The sequence below is a fragment of the Triturus cristatus genome, chromosome 1_2 (genome assembly GCF_964204655.1).
Source record: "Triturus cristatus chromosome 1_2, aTriCri1.1, whole genome shotgun sequence".
NCBI classification, from domain to species: Eukaryota; Metazoa; Chordata; class Amphibia; order Caudata; family Salamandridae; genus Triturus; species Triturus cristatus.
In genome coordinates this window covers 1,143,276,107-1,143,299,314 of record NC_140580.1, presented here as the reverse complement: position 1 = coordinate 1,143,299,314, position 23,208 = coordinate 1,143,276,107, and the positions used below count along the sequence as shown (strand labels likewise).

The window sequence follows — 23,208 nt, the reverse complement described above, 5'->3', positions numbered from 1 at the left end:
TCAGGCTGGATCAAGTGAGTATGAATGTGGTTAGGGTGGACTGGGCGGGGCCAGGCTGGATCAAGTGAGTATGAATGTGGTTAGAGTGGACTGGGCGGGGCCAGTCTGGATCTGGTGGATTGGAATGGGGTTAGGGTGGACTGGGCGGGGCCAGGCTGGATCAAGTGAGTATGAATGTGGTTAGGGTGTACTGGGTGGGCCAGACCAGATCAGGTGGATATGAATGGGGTTAGGGTGGACTGGGTGGGGCCAAGCTGGATCAAGTGAGTATGAATGTGGTTAGGGTGGACTGGGGGGGCAGGCCAGATCTGGTGGATAGGAATGGGGTTAGGGTGGACTGGGCGGGGCCAGGCTGGATCAAGTGAGTATGAATGTGGTTAGGGTGGAGTGGGCGGGGCCAGGCTGGATCAAGTGAGTATGGATGGGGTTAGGGTGGACTGGGCGGGGCCAGGCTGGATCAAGTCTGTATGAAGGGTGTTAGGGTGAACTGGGCGGGGCCAGGCTGGATCAAGTGAGTATGAATGTGGTCAGGGTGGACTGGGCGGGGCCAGGCTGGATCTGGTGGATAGGAATGGGATTAGGGTGGACTGGGCAGGGCCAGGCTGGATCAAGTGAGTATGAATGTGGTTAGGGTGGACTGGGTGGTGCCAGGCTGGATCTGGTGGATAGGAATGGGGTTAGGGTGGACTGGGCGGGGCCAGGCTGGATCAAGGGAGTATGAAGGGGGTTACGGTGGATTGGGCTGGGCCTGGCTGGATCAAGTGAGTATGACTGTGGTTAGGGTGGACTGGGTGGTGCCAGGCTGGATCTGGTGGATAGGAATGGGGTTAGGGTGGACTGGGCGGGGCCAGGCTGGATCAAGTGAGTATGAAGGGGGTTACGGTGGATTGGGCGGGGCCAGGCTGGATCAAGTGAGTATGAATGTGGTTAGGGTGGACTGTGCAGAGCCAGGCTGGATCAAGTGAGTATGAAGGGGGTTAGGATGGACTGGGCGGGTCGGGTTGAATCATGTGAATATGAATGGTTTGGGGAGGAGTGGGCAGGGCAGGGCTGGTTGTGGTAGAGGTGAACAGGGTTAGAAGTGAACAGTGGGGGAGGGGTGGAGGCGCGTCAGGCTGGATTTGATGAATGTGAATAAGGTTAGGATGGACTGGGCGTGGTCAGGCTGGATCTAATATAGGTGAATGGGGTCAGAGGGGTAGGCAGGGCACAGCCATGCTTTTTCTAGTGGATGTGAATGGGGTTGGAACAAACCTGAGTAGGGTCAAGCTGGGTCATGTAGAGGCAATAGGGATATAATAGACTAGATTGGGTCAGACTAGTTCAGGGAGAGTCAAATAGGGTTAGAAAGTACTACTTAGGGTCAGATGACCCCTGATAGACGCAAATGATGTTAGAATGGACATGGCAGAGTCAGGCTAACTCTAGTAGAGGTAAAAACAATCAATAAATCAGCTGGGATTTGCAGAGCTAGTCTAATTACCAGCTAGGGTGTCCAGGTGCTAGGCTCTTGCTGCTAAGGTGGGATCAGTCGAAAATCCAGGTCTTGAATTCCTCTCTGAATTCCGGGAGAGAGCATGAGGTTCGTAGGTGAAGGGGATTGTCGTTCCAGGACTTGGCAGCGAGGTAGGAGAAGGAGCGTCCTCCACTGTAGCTTTGGCAGATGCAGTGGAGAGCGAGGGAGGCGGACCGCTGGTGTCTAGAGGGTTGGTGGAAATTCAGGTGGTGGTTGATGTATACTGGTCCATGGTTGTTGGTTCTTGGTCGTGAAGGGCCTTGTAGGCGTGTATCAGCATCTTGAAATGCCATCTTTTATGAATGGGGAGCCAGTGGAGGTTCTTGAGGTGGGGGTTGATGTTTAGGAAGGTGGAGGATAAGTCTGGCAGCTATGTTCTGTATCACCTTGAGTCTCTTCAGGAGGTGGATGGTGATTCCTACATAGAGTGCATTGCCGTAATCCAGCTGGCTGGTTATTAGAGCTTGAGTGACGGTTTTCCTGGTGTTGACGGGGAGCCATCTGAGGATTTTTTGGAGAATGTGAAGGGCATGCAAGCAGGCGGAAGACACTTCATTGATCTGGCTTTTCATGGTGAGTTTGCTGTCCAGAATGATGCCAAGGTTGCTGGCGTGATCTGTCGGTGTGGGTGTAGGTCCAAGTTCGGAGGAACACCGGGTGTCATTCCATGAGGAGGTGTTGGTCCCAAAGATCAGCACTTCCGTCTTGTCCTTGTTGACTTTTAAGCAGTTGGTCTTCATCCAGTTGGCAAGGCTCGTCATGAAGTTGTGGAAGTTAGTCCTAGTTGTGGAGGAGACTTCTGAACACAAGAGGATTAGCAGAGTGTTTTCTGTGTAGGATGTGATGTTGAGGCCATATGTTCTGACGATGTTGACCAGGGGTGTCACGTATGTGTTGAACAGGGTGGGGCTGAGGCAAGAGCCTTGAAGGGCACCACAGATGATGCTCTTGGGTTCAGAATAAAAGAGTGATAGGTGGATTCTCTGTTTTTTTCCTGTGAGGCAGGAGGCAATTCATTTGAAGGTGTCTTGCTGGATCCCGATATGATAAAGTCTTTTGATGAGGGTGTGGTTGGATACGGTATCAAATGCTGCTGAGAGGTCGAGGAGAATCGCGGCCTTTGTTTCTCCTTAGTCGAGGAAGGTTGTGGTGTAGTCGGTGGCAGTGATCAGTGATGTGGAAACCAGATTTGGAGGTGTCCTTGAGACTGTTGCTCTCCAGATGTTCGGTGAGTTAGCGGTCAATGACCTTCTTGAGGACTTCGGCGGGGAAGGGTAGTAAAGAGATAGGGTGGTAGTTCTTGAGTTTTCTGGGGTCAGCGGAGGGTTTTTCGAGGAGGGGAGGAGTTTGACCTCTGCATGTTTCCATCCATCAGGGACCTAAGATTGAAGAAGTGGTAGTGCAGGGGTCCAGCAGTGCTCTAGAGTGGATGGAGTTCATGATGACTGTGGTGCTCTGTGTGGTGAACTGTTCCCGTGTGGTGATTGGGTGATTGTGGGTGGCATTAGTTGGAGTAAGGAGGCTGTAGAGTTTGGTGGGTTGGGGTTTAAAGTTTCTGTACATGGCAGATATCTTGTTGTGGAAGTAGTCTGCCAGGGTGTCAGAGAGTTCCTGGGAAGGGGAGATTGTGTTCCAGGTGGCTGAAGGTCAGGAGAACTGAACTCCTGTAAGGGGTTAGAAAGGACTAGGTAGAGTCAGGCTAGTTCTCACAGAGATTAATGGTGTTAGAAATGACTAGGTAGGGTCAGGCTAGTTCTGGTAGAAGTGAATGGGGTTAGAATGGACTGGATAGGGTCAGGCTAGTTTAAGTAGAGGGGAATGAAGTTAGAAAGGCCTAGGTAGAGTCTGGCTAGTTCTGACAGAGGTTAATGTGGTTAGAACAGACACGCTAGGGTTGGGTTAGTTCTGGTAGAGACCAATGGGGCCATAATTGACTTGCTAGGATCAGGCTAGTTCTGGTAGAGATGAATGGTTTTACAATGGAGTGAGTAGGATCAGGCTTGTTCTGGTAAAGGGTAGAGGCAAATGAGGATAGGACTAGGTTGAGTCATACTTGTTCTGGGAGGGGGTTAGGGTGAACTAGGTATAGTCAGGCTACTTCTGGTAGATGAGAATGGGGTTAGGATGGACTAGGTTGGGTCAGGCTAATTCTGGTAGATTAGAATGGGGTAAGAATGGACTAGGTTGGGTCAGGCTATTTCTGGTAAATGGTAATGGGGTTAGAAGGGACTAGGTTGGGCCAGGCTGGTGAAGATGGATGTGAATGAGGTTATAATGAAATGGGTAGAATGAATGGGGTTGGAATTGGCTAGGTAGGGTCAGGGTGGATCTGGTAGATGTGAATCGGGATTGAAACCACAGGGTAGAGCTGGCTACCTCTGGTTGTTTTGAATGTGGGTTAACTCCATTTGGCCAGGCTCTACTAGTTCTGGTAGATGTTAATGGGGCTAGAATGTACTGGATTGTGTTCTGCTGGTTCTGATACAGTGAATGGGATTAGGACGGAATAGGTAGGGTCAGGCTAGTACTAATAGAGGCAAATGACATTTGGCAGAACTAGATAGGGTCAGGCTAGTTGTGGTAGAGGCAAATTATGTTAACAAGAACTAGGTAGGGTCTAGCTAGTTCTGGTAGAGGTTTATGAGGTTAGAATTGACTGGTTAAGGTCAGGCTAGTTCTAGTAGGGATGCATCACCATTTATCGGGTTAACAATGTCAGCAAACGAAATATCGAGTCTTCATTCTACAATTTTTTTTATTGTGGACCAGAATACCATCCAAAAAGGTAAATGTGTGTGTGTGTGTGTGTGTGTGTGTATGTATGTATGTATGTATGTATGTATGTATATATATATATATATATATATATATATATATATATATATATATATAAAATCATATTTAAGTTATTGAAGAGATTACATTTTACAATAATAATATAATAGGAAACAAAATCTAGAAAGTATTTACAGAAATTTCTGTACAAAAATTATATATGTATATAAATTTTAACAAATTCATCAAATTGTATTAAAAATACAATTAATACAAAATCAACAACATTTAAATATAATTAAAACATTACAAATTATCTCTTCCTTTTTATAAATAATCTAATATTTATTGAAAAAACAAAAAAATATAAGTTAACAATCATAACTATAAAATAGTAGGTGATTGGAGCGGATACATTTACTATTCCTACACTAATCACAGAAACCATATGGGAAGTGTACGTCTTTGGAAGGGTTAGATTAAGCATTCACGCTTCAATCTCAGCAACACTAGCATACATTTTGGACTTTAGAGGGGTTAGATATACTATTCCCTCTCCAATCTCAGCAAGAGTTGGATTTTGGAAGGGTTAGATTGACTATTTCCGCTCCAAACTCAGCAATAGCAAGGAACGTGTTCGGCTTTGGAGGGGGCCAAATTTACTATCCCCACTCTATCATTAACTAAAACAGGGAAACTGTTGGACTTTGGAGAGGTTCGATTTACTATTCCCGCCAATCTGAGTGGTGCAAGTGGTGGACTTTGGAGGAGACAGATTTACTAAGCTTTTTCAAAAACACATTTAGACATAAAACAAAATAAAAACAGGTAAACATATTTAAAATAAAAAATATATTCACCGTAAATAAATTAGATTGAATTAAATTTACAAAATACACATTTTATATTAAGAATGAAATAAAAAATTGAATGAAAATACACTTTACTCTCTAATATCCAAAATAACTGAACAATTAAAATGAAGAACTGAACAAAACATTATATAAATGAAACATTAATATTATTGAATTCATTTTTAAATAAAACAATCAAAAGTAAAATTATTGATAGATTAAAAAAATTATATAATTTTATGAATAAATAAATACACTTATCAACAATTTTGAAAGTATTTATCAATTAATACATTAATTTACATTAAAATAATTTAACATTTTTAAAGAAATGCATTTTAAATAACCTCCTACTGCAATCCCCTACAAACCCAACAACGAACTACTAAATTGAAAACATGTGATTAAATTTAGAAAATTAGAGTTTACAATAAAATGACCAAGTATACTATAAAAATTAAATGGAAATACTTTTATAATAATAATACCATGTAATGTTAAAATAACGAATATCTTTTCAATTAACTTAAAAGAGACATTTTTACAACTATAGTATATAAAATTATATTATAAACAACAATATTTACAAAAACTATAGTATATATTTAAAAATACTATATTCTTACCTTCTATATTTTGTCCCACAATATTTCTGAAATCATATTTTTCACACAATATTCTTGTCTCACCATATTTTTTCCATGATATTTTGGTCATTCACTTCTGGTAGGAGTGAACTGGTTTAGAATGGACTAAATTGGGTCAGGGTAGGTCTGGTAGAGGTAGATAGAACTAGAACAGACTTGGTAGAGTAAGACTAGTGCTGGAAGAGGTGAATCGAGTTAGAATGGAGTTGGTAGACAAGCTAATTCTAGAAGAAGCGAATTAAGTTTAAATGCACTTTGCAGGGCTAGCTACTTCTGGTAAAGGTAAATGGGTTAAGAATGAACTGGTCTTGGACAGGTTAGTTTGGTATTGGTGAATAGGGTTAGAATTGACTGGTTTGGGTCAGGCTAGTTCTGGTAGAGGTGAATAGGATTAAAATTGACTGGGTTGGGACAGGTTAGTTCTGGTAGAGGTGAATAGGGCTAAAATGGACTGGAGCTGGGTCAGTCTAGTTCTGGTCGATGCGAATGGGGTCAGAATGGACTTGGTGGACTCAGATTAGATCTGATAGAGATAACTTGGATTTGGATGCACTGGGCAGGGCTGGCTAGTTCTGGTAGAGGCAATTGGGATTAAATTTGACTCGGTTGGGTCATTATAGTTCTGGTAGAGGTGAATGGGATTGGAATGGACGGGGTTGGGTCAGGTTAGTTCTGGTAGAGGCGAATTGGATTTGGATGCACTGGGCAGAGTTGGTTAGTTCTGGTAGAGGTAAATGGGATTAGAATGGACTGGGTTGGGTCAGGCTAGTTCTGGTAGAGGGGAATAGGATTAAAATTGACTGGGTTGGGACAGGTTAGGTTTGGTAGAGGTGAATGGGGTTAGAATAGACTGGGTTGGGTTAGGCTAGCTCTGGTAGAGGCAAATGGGGTTATAATGGACTGGATAGGGTCAGTTTAGTTCTGGTAGAGGTGAATGGAATTCAAATTTACTGGGTTTGGTCAGGCTAGTTCTGGCAGAGACAAATGGGTTAGTATGGACCGGGTTGGGTCAGCCTACCTCTGGTAGACACAAATGGGGTTAGTATGGACTGGGTTGGGTCAGCCTATCTCTGGTAGACACAAATTGGGTTAAAATGGACTGGGTTTGGTTGGGCTAGTTCTGGTAGAGGCAAATGGGGGTTAGAATAGTCTTGGTAAACTCAAGCTACTTCTGTTAGAGGTGAATGGGGTTAGAATGGATTTTGTAGACTCAAGCTACTTCTGTTAGAGATGAATTGGGTTAGAATGGACTTGGCAGAGCCAGGCTGTTTATATTTTATGTGAATGTAGCTAGATCACATTAGGCCAGCCTGGACTAGTTTTGACGGATGCTACTGGGGTGAGAGTTGACTGAGTGGGGCTGGCTGGGTCTGATATGCATAAATACGATTGGACTATATATGGCAGAGGTTCGAAAGTATAGCATTGAGCAGGACGTGGCCTGGTTGCATGTGATAAGGAAGGAAAGAGAGAATTGTGTTCTGTTGTCAGAGCTCACTCACAAGGAGCTGATCCGACAGTGTTGAAAATTGTTAAAAACCTAACTTTGGATTTAAGTATCTAGTCAGGTTGGAGGAAAGGGCCGCTCGACATAACCAAAGGTCTCTATCCTATAAAATACATCCCTCAGAAAGGAAAAGGTTAAGATATGCTTGCATCCCTTACAAAACTACAGCAATACAATACCTAGACCTACATCTCATGTTATGCACAGAGGGGTACCTGACCAGTATCAGCGGTCACCAGGACATCATTAAATCGCCAGGGATTATGGGTATGACAGACTGGCAGCTCCTGGTGGGCACTGGCCAAGGATTTTACCTGAGTCAGATACCTGGAACAGGTCATAATGAAAGTCAAGAAAGCCTTCAAGTCTCTGCTGGTTTGATGGATTTCAAGGTCATCTGGAGGCACGCGAGAGCATCGCTGGATGAAAGCACAGCACTGAAGCAGATCCCATGGAAGCTCCCTCTATGGCAATGCGTTGATGAACACTTTTAATCTATGCGTCCTACACTGTGAAAAGGATGGTAGGTAAAAGCTCATTCTGGTCCTCACCGGAGGCCTCTGTAGGCGCAGCCCAGCCACAGCCAGCCAAGGCCAGCCCAACCCAGGCCAGCCCAAGCCAGCCCAGGCCAGCCCAGCCCAAGCCAGGCCAGGCCAGGCCAGCCCAGGCAGATCAGCCCCAGCCTGGCCAGCCCAGCCCAGCACAAGCCAGCCCAGGCCAGCCCAGCCCAGCCCAGCCCAAGTCAGCCCAGGCCAGCCCAGGCCAGCCCAGCCTGCCCAGCCAAAGCCAGCCAAGGCCAGCCCAACCCAGGCCAGCCCAGCCAGCCCAAGCCATCCCAGCCCAGGCCCGGCCAGCCCAAGCCAGGCCAGGCCATCCCAGCCCAGGCAGATCAGCCCCAGCCAGGCCAGCCCAGCACAAGCCAGCCCATGCCAGCCCAGCCTGCCCAGCCCAAGCCAGCCCAGGCCAGCCCAACCCAGGCCAGCTCAGTCCAACGCAGCCCAGGCCAGCCCAGCTCAGCCCAGCCCAAGCCAGCCCAGGCCAGCCCAGCCCAGGCCAGCCAAACCCAGGCCAGCCCAGTCCCACCAAGGAGAGGACTTGGTAAGCAAAGGCTTGTTGTAGCTTAAGTCTATTGGTTGAAAGCCATCAGTTGAAAAATGTACCTTAGTGCTTAACGCTGATAGAAGGCCTGCTCCTAAGCACTTTCATTTGTTTAAGCTAAGACATAACCTTTTTTCCTTTGACGACCTGTCTGTAATAAACTCAGTCTGTGAGGGACCAGGCCTCACCAATCGGAGGGCACTCAGCTGGTCAACTTAACTTCCCACCTGTTTGATGACCTCCTGGTGAGCTAGCGCCTTGGAGTCATGGCAGGGTGACAGCACGCTACAGATGACCAACAATGAAGAAATGGGCTCTAGTGAGCCCGGAGCTGACATAGGCTGAGAATATGACCCTGAAACCAGGTCTCTTCCCTGCAAGGTCTGCTCCACGCTCGCCAGGCAGTGTCACCTTCCCTCTCTTCCAAGCCACCCTTTCTTTCCTCCACTTTCAACATTTCTAACCCACTCTCTGACCACTGGTTGTGTTCCCTTCCAGAACTTCCCAATGTTTCTCACTTTGCACATTCTCCAGCAGTCCTGGGACTGCCCACCGTACTTGTGAATGCTGGTTTAGAGCTGCAACTAATGTGTATATCAGTTCGAGTGCAAAACAGAAGGCGGCTTTGCAAAGTAGTTGACGTGCAAGGCACAGTGGCTGCTTCGAAACCCGCCCTCTATATATGAGGCCAGGTGTGTAGATGTACAATCTATAATAAAGAAACACAACAAATCCAAAATGGAGAATACTTTTCTTTTTTAAACACATTGTTATTGGTTTTTAGCCCACAGTAAGTGGTAAAAGTGAACAGTTCACACACATTTATCGCAGTGCAGAGGAACAGAGAATTCCACGAATCAGTGACTCCCAAGCCTTGCACCATAATCGGAGAAAGCACCATCCCATTTACCACCCCAATTGCAAGTTCAAACAGATTGACACAACCATTTGCGCCACACCCGTCCATGTTTGTGGGGACAGCCTCTTGCCTCATAGACTACCAGTTCCTGCTGCGCACACCAGTCCACCCTGACGCCATCTACTTGGAAGCATGCAATGGTTCACCCACTATTAAAATAGGCCGTGGCTGACCCTACTCAGCTATCCAATTTCAGGCATATCTCTCTTCTTACTGTCTTCTCCAAGATTCTGGAAAAGCATTTCAACTTCCAACTGACTGCTTTTGTGAATACCCGGAATTTTCTTCACGGCTTGCAATCAGGTTTCAGAGCGGGTTTCTCAACCGAAACCGCTCTGCTTGGGGTTACGGACATGATACGCCAACAAGTAGACGTGGGCGACACTGTGGCTCTTATACTTTTAGACCTAAGTGCCGCTTTTGACACTGTCTCGCACACCGTGCTACTACAGGCCTTACAATTATTGGGGGTGACTGATAGAGCACTCAAATGGCTTGCTGATTTCTTGACGAAACGCACGTTTCAGGTTTTTTCGCCAATGGCGTGCTCCGAGATTCACAAGTCATTGTATGGTGTTCCTCAAGGCTCTATTCTTAGCCCTCAATTATTCAACATCTATGTGAGGCCTATGGCGTTGATTGCAGAGGGAGCTGGGTTGTCTCTTTTTTCATACGCTGACGACACCCAGATTGTCTTCTCCCTCTCTACTGATGGGGCATTTGAACCGTCTTTACTTCAGGTTGGCTTGAGGAATATTGCGGAATGGATGCATACCAACCTGTTAAAACTCAATGGAGAGAAAACAGAACTATTGATCGTGGGCAATAACAAAGACTTGTGGGGTCCACAACATTGGCCCGCAGAAATGGGTCCAATCCCTCAATCCAAACATCAAGTTCAAAATCTGGGTGTCCTAATCGACGATCAATTGTCTATGAAGCAGCAAGCAGGGAGAGTAGCCTCTACCTGCTTCACTCTCCTTAGATGGCTAAAAAAAAATTAATGGTTGTTACCTTCTTCCGCCCTACGGACAGTGGTCCAGGCGCTCATTACCTCAAGGCTGGACTATAGTAACATCATGTACTTGGGTGCCTCTAAGGAAGTGTTACGTAAGCTGCAGTTAGTACAAAACGCCTGCACAGCTGCTTTGTAAGATCCCCCAAACTACGTCTATTTCAGGCTCAATTCGAAAACTTCATTGGCTCAGGATCGAATAGTGCATTAAGTTTAAGGCTTTGAGTCTTATGTTTAAGATAAAATCTGGTAAGCCGCCTCCCTACTTGATGACTCTTGTTCACCCTTATGTTCCTTCCCGCACACTTCAATCAGCTACTCAGGAGAAGTTTGTCATGCCTAGGATGAGACTAGTGCGTATGGGCAATCGCTCTTTTTCCCACCTGGGCCTTTCTTTATGGAACTCCCTTCCAGCAGGTCTCCGCAGTGAATCTTCTTATGAGATCTTCCGGAGAGGTATAAAAACTTGGCTATTTAATATGTAGTTCTCTTTCTTTTCTTTGTGCACTTTTCAGGTGGCGCCGGGAAACCCAAGGGTAGCTGTGCGCCTTATAAAATTAAAATAACAATAACAATAACAATAATGCCAGCTGCCAGGGTGGGTGACATCTATCGAGCAGCAATATCACACTTGGCAACTAGGAGGGCCAAAACCAGGAATGATCGCTCAGTCTCGTGCCTCCAGAGCCCTCAAACACACCAAGTAACTAGGAGGGCGGAGCCCAGGAAGGATCGCTCAGTCTCGTGCCTCCAGAGCCCTCAGACACACCAAGTAACTGCGAGGGCCGAAGCCAGGAATGATCGCTCAGTCTCGTGCCTCCAGAGCCCTCAGACACACCAAGTAACTGGGAGGGCCGAAGCCAGGAATGATCGCTCAGTCTCGTGCCTCCAGAGCCCTCAGACACACCAAGTAACTGGGAGGGCCGAAGCCAGGAAGGATCGCTCAGTCTCGTGCCTCCAGAGCCCTCAAACACACCAAGTAACTGGGAGGGCCGAAGCCAGGAATGATCGCTCAGTCTCGTGCCTCCAGAGCCCTCAAACAAACCAAGTAACTAGGAGGGCGGAACCCAGGAATGATCGCTCAGTCTCTTGCCTCTAAAGCCCTCAAACACACCAATTAACTGGGAGGGCCGAAGCCAGGAATGATCGCTCAGTCTCGTGCCTCCAGAGCCCTCAAACACACCAAGTAACTAGGAGGGCCGAACACAGGAAGGATCGCTCAGTCTCGTGCCTCCAGAGCCCTCAAACACACCAAGTAACTAGGAGGGCGGAGCCCAGGAAGGATCGCTCAGTCTCGTGCCTCCAGAGCCCTCAAACACACCAAGTAACTAGGAGGGCCAAAGCCAGGAATGATCGCTGTCTCGTGCCTCCAGAGCCCTCAAACACACCAAGTAACTAGGAGGGCGGAGCCCAGGAAGGATCGCTCAGTCTCGTGCCTCCAGAGCCCTCAAACACACCAAGTAACTAGGAGGGCGGAGCCCAGGAAGGATCGCTCAGTCTCGTGCCTCCAGAGCCCTCAGACACACCAAGTAACTGCGAGGGCCGAAGCCAGGAATGATCGCTCAGTCTCGTGCCTCCAGAGCCCTCAGACACACCAAGTAACTGGGAGGGCCGAAGCCAGGAATGATCACTCAGTCTCATGCCTCCAGAGCCCTCAGACACACCAAGTAACTAGGAGGGCGGAGCCCAGGAAGGATCGCTCAGTCTCGTGCCTCCAGAGCCCTCAAACACACCAAGTAACTGGGAGGGCCGAAGCCAGGAATGATCGCTCAGTCTCGTGCCTCCAGAGCCCTCAAACAAACCAAGTAACTAGGAGGGCGGAACCCAGGAATGATCGCTCAGTCTCTTGCCTCTAAAGCCCTCAAACACACCAATTAACTGGGAGGGCCGAAGCCAGGAATGATCGCTCAGTCTCGTGCCTCCAGAGCCCTCAAACACACCAAGTAACTAGGAGGGCCGAACACAGGAAGGATCGCTCAGTCTCGTGCCTCCAGAGCCCTCAAACACACCAAGTAACTAGGAGGGCCGAACACAGGCAGGATCGCTCAGTCTCGTGCCTCCAGAGCCCTCAAACACGCCAAGAAACTAGGAGGGCCGAAGCCAGGAATGATCGCTCAGTCTCGTGCCTCCAGAGCCCTCAAACACACCAAGTAACTAGGAGGGCGGAGCCCAGGAAGGATCGCTCAGTCTCGTGCCTCCAGAGCCCTCAAACACACCAAGTAACTAGGAGGGCCAAAGCCAGGAATGATCGCTGTCTCGTGCCTCCAGAGCCCTCAAACACACCAAGTAACTAGGAGGGCGGAGCCCAGGAAGGATCGCTCAGTCTCGTGCCTCCAGAGCCCTCAAACACACCAAGTAACTAGGAGGGCCAAAGCCAGGAATGATCGCTGTCTCGTGCCTCCAGAGCCCTCAAACACACCAAGTAACTAGGAGGGCGGAGCCCAGGAAGGATCGCTCAGTCTCGTGCCTCCAGAGCCCTCAAACACACCAAGTAGTAACAATGAGGGGGAACGGGGAACTTCCCACCCAAGGATGTCCAATAGATCTTGGGTTACAGTGGTCCAGTAGCTTGGAATCACTGAGAAGGATCATACAAAATGGAGCATGCTTAAAGATGATTTTTCAATTTTACTTAGATTGATACTAATTTTTAATTTATAATGACGAAGGTATGGCTTCAATTCGAACCCGAACCGTAAACCTAGCTATAACTCTAGCACTAACCATGATGTTTGCTCAAATACTAAACCTTTCTCTGGGTCTTACACTGACCCTCATGCCAACCCTTGCACTAACCATTAACCAACCTCCAACCCCAAGAAGAAGCCTGTTTACAGCCCTGGACCAACACTCAATTCAACCCTCAGTTGTTTTTTGTTAAATGTCACATTGTTATTTTTAAAAACGTAAAACACACACACACTGTCTCACCGCTTTTTTCTTGATACCTAAAACGTTTGCCATTTTCACATTTCTTCATTCTGTATTCTACAATGTTGTGTTTCTGGTATTATGGTTTCTTTATTTTAACCTCACAGTGGGGATCAGATCAAGAGACTTTCTGTGAATTATTACACTATTACTTGCACATAAAACCATTTATTTGGAGTCAATAGACTTGGAGTTGGTGTAAAAGGGTTTTTTACTGAAAGGTTGTGTGTTCTGTTCCTCAAGGACCACCCCGGCCATTGGGTAGAAAATGCCTCGGTCTTTTCTCGTGAAAAGCAAGAAGACCCACTCGTACCACCAGCACCGCTACGTGGACACCGACTTCCTGCCCCGATGGAATCCAGTGATGAGTCTCAGCACAGGTGAGTGGATCTCCTTATATGGATCCCCCTGATCGCACCTCATCAGCCCCAAGGTGAGGACCCCAAGAGGCTCCAGGGAATGTCCTTGCTCCTAATTCTGACCAGAAATGAAGAGGGGTTGACCCTTTGGCTTGAAGACCCTATCCTAGATTCCAGAACCCATTGGTCCTTTTGAGTCAAAAAGCTGCCCACCGTCTCATCACCATTAAAGAGAGAACGCCCAGTGTTGATGGAGCTTCCTGGGGCTCAGGTCTGCACTCTAGACCTGATATTGAAAGTCTCCAGAAATCCGATTTTTGGGCCTTACCTAGAGCGGTCGACCTCGAAGCTGGGGAGCGGTGTTCGAGTCTCGGCAACGATGCTCAACATCCTGTGATTCTGGGCAAATCACTTAATCTCCCCATGCCTAACAAAAATGAATGTGTTCATCTGTAACTCAACTGGTGCTCATGTAAAGTGCTCTGATTTTTTTGCTTTTTTTTTTTTTTTATATCTGCGGGTCGAGTTCACGCTATATAAAACTCAAATAATTGTTCTCAGTCAGAGGCGCAACTAGAGCCAAATTTCGGGGGGGGGGCTAAGGAAAAATTTCGGGGGGGCAGAGTGGAGCTGCAGGGGCTCTTAGAAGGGGTGAAACAACAGCAAGGCCTCATTAACACGCAAATGGTCTTTTAGTCCAATGGGTGTTGCGCGCCTGTTCTCAGTTCCACATGGAATTTTTTCAAGCTGAGAAACTATATATAACTGAAAAATATGATAGTAAAAAAGATAACTTGTCTCATGGGATTGTCTAAATTAATATTTTGTTGGAAGGCTGGTTTATCGTCCTATGGGCTGAACTATTTTTATTTGTCATTGCATACTAGCATTAATAATAGAATGTAATTTTAAGGGTGCTTTAAAAATATCCCTGACTATACCAAGGATTCGGACTAGTAATTTACTCCATCGTATGACCGGTTCTAGGACACTTGGATTTAGAATTCCTTTACGGTCAATAGTTTTGTTTCTGGGGCTTTTCTCTGGTCTATTTTTAAGGTCTTCGTTTTGGAGTGTCCGATTCCGCGCATTTTTTCTGCTTAGGTTTTCACATGCCGCTGCACCTAAAAAGTATAAGCTATTTAAACTACAGGTCTGTGCTTCACATGAACACAGTTAGTAGGTTAAAATGGCGACCAGGGTGTACTGTGCATGTAGGTATGGGCACTGCACCGGACCGCAGTCTTTGCTCTCCCAAGGTGCATGCTAAGTAGCTGAGTTTGCCTAAGACCTGACGACTGCGAAGGACTGGCAAGCTCAGGACTTCACCCTGCTCCTGCCACAGTGTCACAGTGAAGCCAGGGTCAGGCTCCGGATGGGATTCTCCCAGCATGCCTTTGTTAAAGCCTCTAATGGCTGGTACTGGAAGCCCTCAAGAGAAGACCAGGCAAGCAACGCTCCAGGGTGGCCAGCTGGTTCACACCCGCCCTCCACAAGTCTAGACATGCCTGTAGACATCTTGCGAAGAAATGGAGGAGCAACAAAACCGCAGAAACTCATGCTACCTTCAAATCCGCCGTCAACGCACACCACCTCCTCCTGAAAACCACCAAGAAGACAGCCCTCTAAGACAGAATCAACGCCAACGCACGCAACAACAAAGAACTCTTTGCCATCGTCAAGGAGTTCGCCATGCCCAAAACAGTGAGACCACAGACATTCCCCCCTCCCAAGACCTCTGCAACAAACTAGGCACCTTCTTCCACCACAAGACCAGGAAGATTTACAACAGCTTCGACACCCTAGACCTGGCTGCCACACCCGCCACCATCGCAGACAATCAAGACCCCCCTCAACAGAGCATGCTCTACTGGAGCCTTTTTACTAGATAGGACACGTTCAAGACGATGAAGAGCATCCACTCAGGACCCAGCAGACCCATGCCGGTACCACATCTTCCACAGATCAGCTGCTGCCATCGCCCCCCAGGTCCGCCACACCATCAACTGCTCCATCGAAACACCCACCTTCCCTGACAACTGGAAACACGCTGGGATCAACCCCTTGCTGAAGAAGCCATCCTCAGACCAATTGGACCTCTAGAACTTCAGACTGATCTCTCTCCTCCCCTTCCCTACCAAGGTCATAGAGAAGGCCACAAATGCCCAGCTATCCAAGTTCATCAAAACAAACCACGTCCTGGACTCCTCCGAATCAGGCTTCTGAAGCAACCACATCACAAAGACTGCCCTCCTCACTGCCACAGACGACATCCGCTCCATCCTCGGCTGGGGCAAGACTGCAGCTCTCATCCTACTAGACTTCTCATCCGCCTTCGGCACTATCTCCAACTGCACCCTAATTACCAGACTCCACGACACCGGCATCCGCACAAGGCTCTGGTCTGGATCCACTCCTTCCTCACCGGCCAGAACGAGCGAGTCAGACTACCACCGTTCCTCTTAGAAACCATGGAGATCAGCTGCGGACTCCATGAACCCCACCCTCTTCAACATCTACATGGCCCCCCCTTGCAGCCATCGTCAGAAGCCAAGGACTTAATATCGTCTCCAAAGCCGACGACACCCAGATGATCCTCTCCCTCACCAATGAACCCTTGACTGCCAGAACCAACTTCCACAATGGAATAAAGACCGTCACTCCATGGATGAAAGACAGCTGCCTCAAGCTCAACTTGGACAAGACCAAAGCTCTCATCCCGGAACCCACCACGTCAGCCTGGGACGACTCCTGGTGGCCAGCCGTGCTGGGCACTCTCCCCGCCCTGATGGACCATGCATGCAACCTTGGCGTCATACTGGACTGAACCACCAAATCAACGCAGCCGGCTTCCACACACTCTGCCTGCTCTGAAAGACATTCAGATGGATCCCCACAGAATCCGGAAGGACGGTCACCCACGCACTCATTATCACCAGCCGACTCAACTACTGCAACGCTCTCTATGCTGGCGCCACCCAGAAACAGCTCAAGAAACTCCAGAAAGTCCAAAACGCCACGGCCAGATTGATCCTCGACATCACCCGCCGCAGCCACATCATGTAACACCTCCGACAACTCCACTGGCTCCTAGTCAACAAGAGAATCACCTTTAAGCTCTTCACTCATGCCTATAAGGCCCTACACGACGAAGGACCAGCGTACCTGAAACACCGTCTCACCTTACAAGTACCCATCAGACAACTCCGATCCTCCAAACTCGCAACTCACCCTCGCCCCCATCCCTAGGATCCATGTAAGGAAGGACGTAATTCCAACATGGCCGACATTATCGACCGAGTCCAGGAAACAGAAAGCGCTGCAGCATTCCTCGGAAGGGGAGCAGATGAATGGCCACACCCCTTAGAAGGCCAAAGGAAGCACGAGGCAAAGGGGGAGTGTTCGACATGGGAACTGCCCGCAAGAGAGGAGGAACACGTGGACATTCGGATCCTGGGAGGAGAGGCAACAACGTCAGGAAGCGAGGAGGCAGAAAACTCCCCTGCCAGATCAACCCGTAGCCTGGACCCAGCTGCAGAAGTAGATGAATGCCCTGGAGATGCTGGAGTGGAGGACCCCTAAGATTGGCTGTTGTACTGGACCAGTGAATGTCCCAGGGACTCTAGGGATGAGACAGATGCCTCAGCTCCCAACGCCACGACCCAGGAGACGGATTGTGGTCCAAGGCAAGTACCGAAAGACACACGGTGCTTCTGGTGTGGCTGGTGGGCCACCACAAAATAAAGGGCACAATAAAACAAAGTGACGCATGAGGGATTTGCATTGGGGTGACCTTAATACCACCAACTTCCCCCCATGCAAGAACACCCCTGACTGGTGGCGGTAGCACTAAGGTGGACATCCAATAAAGAAGTGTTTTTTTATTTATTAATACCCTGTTTTGGGTTTTCTTTTTTCCTGCTTTGTTTCTTTTGAATACCCAGAGAGACGTGACGTTTCCTTAGGAAAGGGACCTATCACCGTCATCTGAGGCCCTCCGAGACCAATCCGAACTTGCTGCAAACATTACTTACCGTTTCCTGAACGTAATAAAGTCTATACTCACCACGAGACCACAATAGTGTGTGTATCGACTTCTTACGCTATTCCAATCCATAAGACCAGAACCGGAGGAAGAATGCTCTCCTACCTCACCGCCAAGACCTGGAACACCCTGCCCCTCTACCTCAGGCAATCGGCGTCACTGACCCAATTCAGGAAGGCCCTCCAGACCTGGCTCTTCGACTGATCCACCACCCAGTCCGTCTCGCAGTCCCCCCTCCCCAAGTGCCTTGAGACCCTCACGGGTGAGTAGCCGTGCTCTACAAGTCCCTGCTTGATTGAGTGATTGATTGATGGCTGCGAAGGACTCCTAGGGTATCCTTCCTCCCTCTCCTGCCACCGTTTCACAGTAAAGCCGGGGCCAGGCTGGGATTCTCCCGGCATGCCTTTGGTGATACAACGGTGAGGGAGTGAAGCAGCTGCAGAACAAAGCTGATGATTCTTTAAAGCTACAAAACAGACAGCAGCCGGTCTGAGGCTGAAATCACAAAGATGACTCTTCTAAGCATTTGTAGTACTAACAAGTGGCCTGGGTCCCCTTACATGGATCACTGCTCAGGGGGGTCTGGCAGCCATCAGCACCATTAGTGGACCGGTGATGGAGCATTGGAGGACCCCATGTATGGCCCGCAGGAGGAAGGGTCCACCAAACGTCCCGACAAACCCGTTGAGTAACTAACCAGTGGTGTCACGTAAAATGATGCACGCCCGACCCCCCGCGGAATGTGTGGAAGGGCCCCTGAGATCCCATATGTCACAGATATTCAAAGTCCTGAGGCTGAAGGGTTGGGACCATGAAGGGTTGGGCCCCCCTGTACTGCAGGGGCCGGTGTCACACACCTTGTTATTCCCTGGTGACCCCCCCTTTTGTGAGTAACCTCACAGCCGGGTGTAACTCATGACTCTCCTGGGGGATTAACTTTTCAGTTGACTACATTTTAAACCGCTATAAAGATATTTTACTCTAGGTGGGTAAAATATTTTTTCTTGATTTTAGTGGAGTAAAAACGCAGTCACCTGATAACTGGATAATTAGGGGGCTCAATTATAATACATAGTTGAATGGAGCCAGGATTATTTCTAACAAGCATTGGAAAAAGCAATAGATCTGCCGCTTGCCCTTTTTAGGTCTCGGCTCGAAGGCTGCGCTTGCGCAGTCTCGCTCCAAGATTTAATGACTTGGAGAAGAGGGGCTTGAACCCGCCCCTCTTCTCCCCTCGTCTCCATTGGCTGGCCTCTTGAATGCTGCCAAGCCATTGGAGAAGAGGTTCGTCTCTCCGAACAAGCCCCGTCCTTTTCGGATTCGGGGGCGTGTTTTTTGCTACTTTTCTAATTATCTCCTCCAGCCAATGGCAAGAGGAGAACACGCCCCCGAATCCGAAAGCGCCGCTGCCTTTCTCCGAGGCATTTCTGCTTCGCCTCGGAGAAAGGCAGGGGTCTTATTACTTTGTCTATAACGTTTGTTATGAGTAATTGTAACGCCTGATATTTCAAGTCAATGCCGTGAAATGGCATCAGTAGTAGTTATCTTTTCTGTATAGAAAACGGCTCACATCCTATTATTCCCAAAATAGATCAAACGATCATTTGAAGCAAAGAAGCACAGCGAACCCGCCGTCACATATTACACGATCGCACTTAATTTGTACATCATCGGGGCGTGTGTTGTCTCTTCTCACTTGGGGCTTTCACCCTGAGGTATTTTGTGAACTCCATTTTATTTCGGTCCATTGTGAAATGGGGATTTCCAGAGTTCATTGTTGGGAGATCATGACATCACAGAATTTATTTCGTGCTGGTTGTCCGTTTATGGGAAGGCGTTAATTTCAGTTTAAGTCGCTAAAACATAAATGCGGCGAAGTGTTATTTGTGGGTGAAATGTTGTAGCGAAACGGAGTAAAACTGGTGTTTACGAAAGTCGCTCAAAGTGCGCGTGAGGAGCGGCGATGACTGAACCAACTCTCCCCCCACAGCCCCTCCCACCCCCATTCTTTCAGTACATCCTTTTTTCCTTCCACTTTTCGGGCAATTCTTAGTGCAAGGGGCATGAAACAGTCTCCGTTTGAAGTATAAGCAACTTGTAACTCTTTCCTGGTCTGCACTCGCTCCCCGCAGATACCGTCCGGTAATCTTTGCGAAAAGTCTGCGCCAGCATTACCGTCCGCGGCCCTCGTGCCATTTATCTGACCGCTCCGTACTTTCTTTCGTTTGGAGCCTCTTTCTGTTGTGTACTTTCTTTCACTTGGATCTTCTTTCGGTTCAGTACTTCCTTTCGTTTGGAGCCTCTTTCTGTTGTGTACTTTCTTTCACTTGGAGCCTCTTTCTGTTCTGTACTTTCTTTCGTTTGGAACTCTAGGCCTGCCCCCCCCCTCCCCCTCCGCAGACCCCTTCCACCCGCTTCAATACACCGCGCTTCTTTGCAGCGCTTCTCAAAAAGTGAAGTCTGATTCGGATCTTACTTGAAAACAGGACCGCGAAAGAGAGCCCCAAAGCCCTCCGTCAGAGGCCGACTTGTCCCAGAGGACGGGTCCTTTACTCGGGTTGTCTCTCCAGAGACGCAGGGGGTTCTGAGGGGTGACACTGCGGGTATTTCAATGCCCCGAAGGTGCTGTGACCGAGCCCGGAGCACGCTCGTGACGGAATTCGTGGTGGGAATTAGAGACATAGCTGTCAATAGTGCAGAAGGTGCAGCGGCATTGGGGCCACATATAGCTAGATGTTTCTACCAGAGCGGGGTTGGAGAGGTGGTGGTGTTGTGGGGTTAGGGGCAAGATTTTTTGCAAGATCGGATGTGTACATGCATAGGAGTGTGGGAGGGGCGGGTGTATGTGTGAATACGAAAGGCAGGAAGCGGTGCTCTGAATGTTTGGCTCGGGGTGCAGTGGGGGAAGCCATCTATTTGCAATTGTGCATTTTCGCCCTGCTCAGCAGAACCGTGGCCTTTAACGGAATACACTAAAGTGCAGCTACGGCGGCATTCACCCCACCCCCACTTGCGCATTCTGCTGAGCTTGTAATTTTTTTTTACACACTTATCTAAGGAAGTCTTATGCCTTCGTGGGCGAATGCATCCACCGGGAATTGAAATCCTGACGGGCCTCTCAGCCGCCCATGCTTCCGGGCTCTGGGTAGCAATGAAGTTCTATAGCGCCGTGAGGTCCCAGCGCTCTTTATATGGTTTACACATACACCAATTGGGTAGTAAGTAGTGGCGTGGAACATTTTTATTACGTGTATGTGAAGTTGCATTTCGGAAGAGATGACTGTGGCCCTTTTTAGGTCTCGGCTAGCGTAGGTGGCTCTGTGTGGGTGGCTCTGTGTGTGTGGGTGGCTTTGTGTGTGGCTCTGTGTATGGGTGCAAATGCAATAGGTCTCGCATTTGAGAGAGATTAAGCTATTGACATTGTAAATAACAATGCTGTTTCTTTAAATGTTTTAAAAACAAAAACATAAACAAAAATAATGTCATGAGCAATGCCAATAGCTCTAACTTTAACAATGCCGAGACCATTGCATTGTAAATGCTTGTTTGGGGGGGGGAGGGGGGCAGTGTTTGTAAAATGTTATTTTAGGTGAAGCTGACATCACCTGGCACTCAAGGGAAAGGGAACTACTTTGTGGATTGTGGAAGGGCAGAGCGCCGTCACTCACATTCAAGTTAGCCAATGGCTGAAGTGGGCGGACCCATTGGCCCATGTTGTGTACTGAACTGGGTGGAAGAAACATGTGAATGACACAATAACAGACTAATGGATGAAGAGGGCGCGTTGAAAGTCCCTCCACACATATTATTTATACAACTTTTTTTTTAACTTGTTTTTATTATTCGCCACATTGCATCATATCACATTTTTGACTAATAGCATATACATTTTACACGTCATACTTTTGTGATAGAGATGTCCATGCTAGCCACCATCAGCTCCACTCACCCGTGGTGCACTGTACATTGCAATATGTGTTGGCTCTATACATCCATCAACCCTAATAGATAAACAATAATATTCTTACAACTTGAGTAAAATCAAAGATCATGGCCAGCACCAGAGGTACAGACTGCCCTGCATGCTCAGGGGTGGGGGGGGGGCTGGTACAATCAGTTGTAACTACATCACAGTGGACTTTGGCTTCACGAAAAAAGCCAAAGCGTGGAAAACGAGGCTCCAAATCCACTGAGGTGAACTAGGCGACCGCCTAGTGGCGTGTTAAAGCCGAGGAAAAAAATGTAATTTAAAACAAAATGTGAATCATTTTAAAAACGGTGGGGCCGTTCTAAATTATAGTAAAGAATGGAGGCCATTACAGATCAAACTGAATGGGAAACTTGCTGTTTTAGATTGTAAAGGTGTTTATTAACATTAAACCATACAGACAGTATTATAATGAAATGGGAAACCTGGCTGTGTTCACTCCAACCCTTGCGGAATTCAGCGCCTCGCGCTTCAGCAGCGCCTCGTGCATTGGCGAGGAGTGGGTGTGCACACTTTGGTGTAAAATGAAAAGTACCAGCTTTAGAGTAATGGCCCATGCACTGATTATCCCCAGCTGCGTTCGGTGAACCCAAGGCGGAGCCGGCACCCTGCATGACCGCCCCCCTGCTGAGCCCAGCGCCAGAGCGGCCCATCAAGGAAGAGGTGCCCCGCATGGACACGGGGGACTCTCCCCTCCAGCACCCGAACAGGACGGCACTGCACCGAGCTCAAGGTAAGGACATGCTCTCTTTCACAGGCCTACACCCAGGGGCTGACTGAGCCCCCCCCCCCCCCCCCCCAGCAGTCTGAGGTCAAAGGGCGGCTGTGGTGAGTTGTTAGTGAAATGCTTGTGTAAGAAGATCTGAAGGGAACCTGCATAGAGTGGGGGTGTCAGTCCGGCCCTGAAAGTAGAGGTGTCCACCCAGACCTGAGAGTGGAGGTGTCAGTCCAAGCCTCAGAGTGGTGGTGTCAGTTCCGGCCTGAGAGTGGAGGTGTCAGTCCAGGTCTGAGAATAGAGGTGTCAGTCCAGACCTGAAAGTAAAGGTGTCCGCTCAGACCTGAGGGTGGAGGTGTCAGTCCTGGCCTGAGAGTGGGGAAGTCAGTCCAGGCCTGAGAGTGGAGGTGTCAGTCCAGGTCTGAGAATAGAGGTGTCAGTCCTGGCCTGAGAGTGGGTAAGTCAGCCCAGGCCTGAGAGTGGAGGTGTCAGTCCAGGTCTGAGAATAGAGGTGTCAGTCCAGACCTGAGAGTGGAGGTGTCAGTCCAGGTCTGAGAATAGAGGTGTCAGTTCAGACCTGAGAGTAGAGGTGTCAGTCCAGACCTGAGAGTAGAGGTGTCAATCCTGGCCTGAGAGTGGAGGTGTCAGTCCAGCCCTGAAAGTAAAGGTGTCCGCTCAGACCTGAGGGTGGAGGTGTCAGTCCAGGTCTGAGAATAGAGGTGTCAGTTCAGACCTGAGAGTAGAGGTGTCAGTCCAGACCTGAGAGTAGAGGTGTCAATCCTGGCCTGAGAGTGAAGGTGTCAGTCCAGCCCTGAAAGTAAAGGTGTCCGCTCAGACCT

The 23,208-nt window shown here is 48.4% G+C and overlaps 1 protein-coding gene across 3 annotated transcripts in view; it reads left to right on the top strand.

Annotated features, from left to right (window-relative positions):
- The window catches only part of GFI1B (growth factor independent 1B transcriptional repressor), a 109,346-nt gene that overhangs the window by 27,051 nt on the left and 59,087 nt on the right, over positions 1–23,208 (top strand). For 2 of the 3 annotated variants that reach the window (XM_085613901.1, XM_085613902.1), the window contains exons 2-3: positions 13,506–13,642; positions 22,229–22,387. In XM_085613901.1, the coding sequence (XP_085470027.1) occupies positions 13,531–13,642; positions 22,229–22,387 (271 nt within the window). In that variant the 5' untranslated portion in view covers positions 13,506–13,530. The remainder of the gene's footprint in view (positions 1–13,505; positions 13,643–22,228; positions 22,388–23,208) is intronic. The other variant, XM_085613903.1, reaches the window with a different exon arrangement.